Here is a 6000-nt window from a genome sequence, read left to right on the forward strand (position 1 = left end):
GTTGCTGCAGTGCATCTTGTAGATGGTACACACACTGCTGCCACTGTGCGTCGGTGGTGGAGGGAGCGAATGTTTGTGGATGGGGTGCCGATCGAGTGGGGGGCTGCTTTGTCCTGGACGGTGTTGAGCTTCTTGAGTGTTGTGGGAGCCGCACTCATCCAGGCAAGTGGGGAGTATCCCATCGCACTCCTGACTGGTGCCTTGTCGATGGTGGACAGGCTTTAGGGGAGAGTCAGGAGGTGAGTTACTCTCCGCAGGATTCCCAGCCTCTGACCTGCTCTTGTAGCCACAGTATTCATAGGGGAGACAATGGTGTAGTGGGTATTGCCGTTGGACTAGTGTCGATCATTGTAAAATCCCATCTGGTTCACTAATGTCCTTTAGGGAAGGAAATCTCACCCGGCCTGGCCCCCAGACTCCAGGTTGACTCTTAAACGCCCCCTGAACAGGGGATAAAATAAATGCTGCCTAGCCCACATCCAATGAGTAAAGAAAATAGTATTTATATGGCTGGTCCAGTTCAGTTTCGGGTCAATGGTAACCCCCAGGATGTTGATAGTGAGGGGGATTCAGCGATGGTTATGCCATTGAACGTCAAGGGGGCGATGGTTAGATTCTCTCTTGTTGGAGATGGGCATCGCCTGTTGGCACTTGTGTGGGCGCGAATGTTACTCTCCACTTGCCAGCCCAAGCCCTGGATATTGTCCAGGTCTCGCTGCATTTGGACATGGGGGCTGCTTCAGTACCTGAGGAGTCGCGAACAGTGCCGGAGACAGAGTTATGCCGGAATCGGGGACTGGCAGAGTTATGCCGGAATCGGAGACTGACAGAGTGATGCCGGAATCGGGGACTGGCAGAGTTATGCTGGAATCGGGACTGACAGAGTTATGCCGGAATCGGGACTGATAGAGTTATGCCGGAATCGGGGACTGGCAGAGTTATGCCGGAATCGGAGACTGACAGAGTTATGCCGGAATCGGGGACTGGCAGAGTTATGCCGGAATCGGAGACTGACAGAGTGATGCCGGAATCGGGGACTGGCAGAGTTATGCCGGAATCGGAGACTGACAGAGTGATGCCGGAATCGGGGACTGGCAGAGTTATGCCGGAATCGGGGACTGGCAGAGTTATGCCGGAATCGGGGACTGGCAGAGTTATGCCGGAATCAGGACTGATAGAGTTATGCCGGAATCGGGGACTGGCAGAGTGATGCCGGAATCGGGGACTGACAGAGTTATGCCGGAATCGGGGACTGGCAGAGTTATGCGGGAATCGGGACTGACAGAGATATGCGGGAATCGGGGACTGGCAGAGTTATGCCGGAATCGGGGACTGACGGAATTATGCCGGAATCGGGGACTGATAGAGTTATGCCGGAATCGGGACTGATAGAGTTATGCCGGAATCGGGACTGATAGAGTTATGCCGGAATCGGGACTGATAGAGTTATGCCGGAATCGGGGACTGACAGAGTTATGCCGGAATCGGGGACTGATAGAGTTATGCCGGAATCGGGACTGATAGAGTTATGCCGGAATCGGGACTGATAGAGTTATGCCGGAATCGGGGACTGATAGAGTTATGCCGGAATCGGGACTGATAGAGTTATGCCGGAATCGGGGACTGGCAGAATTGAGGTGCCTGGTGCCCGTGCTCACTCTGCCCTTTCCTCTCGGGTGCCCGCCACCCCTTACCCTCTCTCTCTCCCCCCCCCCACCCCCTTGCAGGTCAGGAGCAAGGAAGACGGGAAGCTGTACGCCGTCAAGCGCTCGATGGAGCTCTTCCGCGGGGAGTCGGACCGCTCGCGCAAGCTGGAGGAGGCCCAGAAGCACGAGCGGCTGGGGGCCCACGCCAACCTGGTGGGCTTCGTGCGGGCCTGGGAGGAGGGACGGCGCCTCTACATCCAGACGGAGCTGTGCGACGCCAGCCTGCAGCAGTACGCCGAGGGGAGGTGCCCGCTGCCCGAGCGGCGGGTCTGGGCCTTCCTGGCCGACCTGGCCGCCGCCCTCAAGCACCTCCACGACCGGGGCCTGGCCCACATGGACGTCAAGCCGGCCAACGTCTTCGTGGCCGGGGGCCGGCTCTGCAAGCTGGGCGACTTCGGGCTCCTGCTCGAGCTGGACGGAGGGGACCTCAGCGACGCCCAGGAGGGGGACCCCAAGTACATGGCGCCCGAGCTGCTGGACGGGGTCTACAGCAAGGCGGCCGACGTCTTCAGGTACCGGGTGTCAACGCGCGTTAGATACGCTGTCCTTTCCCCCTCTGGGACTGGGTGTCACCGCGCGTTAGATACACTGTCCTTTCCCCCTCTGGGACCGGGTGTCACAGTGCGTTAGATACGCTGTCCTTTCCCCCTCTGGGACCGGGTGTCACAGTGCGTTAGATACGCTGTCCTTTCCCCCTCTGGGACCGGGTGTCACAGTGCGTTAGATACACTGTCCTTTCCCCCTCTGGGACCGGGTGTCACAGTGCGTTAGATACACTGTCCTTTCCCCCTCTGGGACCGGGTGTCACAGTGCGTTAGATACACTGTCCTTTCCCCCTCTGGGACCGGGTGTCACAGTGCGTTAGATACACTGTCCTTTCCACCTCTGGGACCGGGTGTCACAGTGCGTTAGATACACTGTTCCTTTTCCCCCTGTGTTGTGCTGTTTTTACCAGGGCTGGTTCGATATTGGAACATTTTGTCTCTTTCCCTCCGGCACAGTTTGGGAATGACCATTCTGGACATCAGCTGTAACCTGGAGCTGCCTCGGAGCGGGGATGGTTGGCAGAAACTGCGTCAGGGTTACCTGCCCCAGGAGTTTGTTTCAGGTAAGGGTGGCCGAGGGTTTGACAGCAGCACACGGCCAGGTGTCTGGCTTAACCCGATCTCACTCAGCTTTGGACTGAGGGGAGACTGTGGTGTAATGGTATTGTGAGGGGACCAGCATTTCGGAGGCCCACGGCATTTGAGTAGGTTCAAATCCTACCACACCAGATGGTGGAATTTGAATTCACTATTAATCTGGAATTAAAATAGTTAATTGGCGTAAAATCCCTTCTGGCTCACTCATGTCCTCAGATGTGACTCCCAGACCTGCAGCAATGTGGTTAACCCTTAACTGCCCCACTGAACGAGGGCAATCAGGCATGGGCAATAAATGCTATCCTAACAGGTTTTTAAAAAAAATAAGAGACAAATATGCACATGCACAGTCTCACTCACTCACTCACACTCACACACACCTCACAACTCTCGCACCTGCGCGTGCACACACACTCACTCACCCACTCACACAGACACACACACGCAGATTCACACAGATGCTGTCTCACTCACAGTCACCTTCCCTCGCGTGCGCACTCACTCTCACGCTTGTCTCCAGACGCACACTCTGACAGGCGCGCACACTCTGACAGGCGCGCACACTCTGACAGGCGCGCACACTCTGACAGGCGCGCACACTCTGACAGGCGCGCACACTCTGACAGGAGATGTTGAGTGAGGGAGGGTGAGGAGATGTTGAGTGAGGGAGGGTGAGGAGATGTTGAGTGAGGGAGGGTGAGGAGATGTTGAGTGAGGGAGGGTGAGGAGATGTTGAGTGAGGGAGGGTGAGGAGATTTTGAGAGAGGGGAGGTTGAGGAGATGTTGAGTGATGGGAGGTTGAGGAGATGTTGAGTGATGGGAGGCTGAGGAGATGTTGAGTGATGGGAGGTTGAGGAGATGTTGAGTGATGGGAGGTTGAGGAAATGTTGAGTGATGGGTTGTGTGCGGGGAGGTTGTGTGCGGGGAGGTTGTGTGCGGGGAGGTTGTGTGCGGGGAGGTTGTGTGCGGGGAGGTTGTGTGCGGGGAGGTTGTGTGCGGGGAGGTTGTGTGCGGGGAGGTTGTGTGCGGGGAGGTTGTGTGCGGGGAGGTTGTGTGCGGGGAGGTTGTGTGCGGGGAGGTTGTGTGCGGGGAGGTTGTGTGCGGGGAGGTTGTGTGCGGGGAGGTTGTGTGCGGGGAGGTTGTGTGCGGGGAGGTTGTGTGCGGGGATTCTGAGGCAAGGTGTTGCGAGGGTGGGTGAGGGGATGTTGAGTGAGGGGATTGCAAGCGAAGGTGAGTTTGAGTGAGGGGAGGGTGAGGGCGATTGTGAGTGTGGGTGAGGGGAATTTTGAGGTAGGGAGAGGGCTATTGAGGAGATTGAGAGGGAGGATGAGGGATGTTGAGTGAAGAGATTGTAATGGAGGGCGAGGGGAGGTTGAATGAGGGTATTGCGAGGGAGGGTGAGGGGATGTTGAGTGAGTGGATTGTGAGGGATTGAGGGATGTTGAGTGAGGGGATTGTGAGCGAGGGTGAGGGGAGGTTGAGTGATGGGATTTGCAAAGGAGGTTGAGTGAGGGGAAGTTGAGTGAGGGGATTGTGAGGGGAGGTTTAATGGGGATTGGGAGGGGAGTTTGAGTGAGGGGATTGTGAGGGGAGGTTGAGTGATGGGAGGTTGAGTGAGGGGATTGTGAGGGTAGTTTGAGTGAGTGGATTGTGAAGGGAGTTTGAGTGAGGGGATTGTGAAGGGAGTATGAGTGAGGGGATTGTGAGGGTAGGTTGAGTGAGGGGATTGTGAAAGGAGGTTGAGTGAGGGGATTGTGAGGGGAGGTTGAGTGATGGGAGGTTGAGTGAGGGTATTGTGAGGGGAGTTTGAGTGAGTGGATTGTGAAGGGAGTTTGTGTGAGGGTAGGTTGAGTGAGGGGATTGTGGGGGGAGGTTGAGTGAGGGGATTGTGGGGGGAGGTTGAGTGAGGGGATTGTGGGGGGAGGTTGAGTGAGGGGATTGTGGGGGGAGGTTGAGTGAGGGGATTGTGGGGGGAGGTTGAGTGAGGGGATTGTGGGGGGAGGTTGAGTGAGGGGATTGTGGGGGGAGGTTGAGTGAGGGGATTGTGGGGGGAGGTTGAGTGAGGGGATTGTGGGGGGAGGTTGAGTGAGGGGAGGTTGAGTGAGGGGAGTTGAGTGAGGAGGTTGTGTGAGGGGAGGTTGTGTGAGGGGAGGTTGTGTGAGGGGAGGTTGGGTGAGGGGAGGTTGGGTGAGGGGAGGTTGGGTGAGGGGCGGTTGGGTGAGGGGAGGTTGGGTGAGGGGAGGTTGGGTGAGGGGAGGTTGGGTGAGGGGAGGTTGGGTGAGGAGGTAGTGTGAGGGGAGGTTATGTGTGGGGATTGTGAGGGGAGGTTATGTGTGGGGATTGTGAGGGGAGGTTGTGTGAGAGGAGGTTATGTGTGGGGATTGTGAGGGGCGGTTGTGTGAGGGGCGGTTGTGTGAGGGGCGGTTGTGTGAGGGGCGGTTGTGTGAGGGGCGGTTGTTTGAGGGGAGTTGAGTGAGGGGATTGTGAGGGGAGGTTGAGTGAGTGGATTGTGAGGGGAGGTTGAGTGAGGGGAGTTGAGTGAGGGGAGGTTGTGTGATGGTATTATGAGGGGATTGTGAGGGGGGTTCTGCCCTGCTCACTGTATGACTCTGTCGTGTTTGTTCTGCTCTCCCAGGCCTATCTCCCGGTCTGCTCGAGGTGCTGCGGGCAATGCTGCAGCCCGATTTCCGACTGCGGATCTCGGTCGACAAGCTGCTGGCTCTGCCTGCTCTCCGCCGGGTCCAACGCCAGAGACAGATCGAACTGTTGGTTCATGTTGGCTTAAACAGAGCCCTCTCCCTGTGCCGGGTGAGTTCAGCCATTAAAGCCGTCTGTTTCTCCCCCTCTCTCTCTCTCCCCGTCTGTCTGTGTGTGTTTCTCTGTCTCTCCGTCTGTCTGTGTGTCTCCCTCTCTCCGTCTGTCTGTGTGTCTCTCTGTCTCCGTCTGCCTGTGTGTGTCTCTCTGTCTCCGTCTGTCTGTGTGTCTCTCTGTCTCCGTCTGCCTGTGTGTGTCTCTCTGTCACCGTCTGTCTCTGTGTGTCTCTCTGTCTGTCTCTCCATCTGCCTGTGTCTCCCTCTCTCTCTGTCTGTGCATGTGTGTGTCTCTCCCTCTCTCTCTCCGTCTGTCTGTGTGTGTCTCTCTGTATCTTTCTC

General features: G+C 57.0%; 1 protein-coding gene across 1 annotated transcript in view; it reads left to right on the top strand.

Moving 5' to 3' along the window:
• Window positions 1-6000, top strand: part of LOC144674112 (membrane-associated tyrosine- and threonine-specific cdc2-inhibitory kinase-like) — a gene marked incomplete at its 5' end in the record, with an annotated part of 41830 nt that overhangs the window by 6089 nt on the left and 29741 nt on the right. Inside the window, 3 exons of the mRNA XM_078535618.1 lie at window positions 1728-2218; window positions 2708-2814; window positions 5484-5656. Of these exons, the coding sequence (XP_078391744.1) occupies window positions 1728-2218; window positions 2708-2814; window positions 5484-5656 (771 nt within the window). The remainder of the gene's footprint in view (window positions 1-1727; window positions 2219-2707; window positions 2815-5483; window positions 5657-6000) is intronic.

The sequence above is a fragment of the Cetorhinus maximus genome, unplaced genomic scaffold (assembly GCF_964194155.1).
Source record: "Cetorhinus maximus unplaced genomic scaffold, sCetMax3.hap1.1 HAP1_SCAFFOLD_558, whole genome shotgun sequence".
Lineage (NCBI taxonomy): Eukaryota > Metazoa > Chordata > Chondrichthyes > Lamniformes > Cetorhinidae > Cetorhinus > Cetorhinus maximus.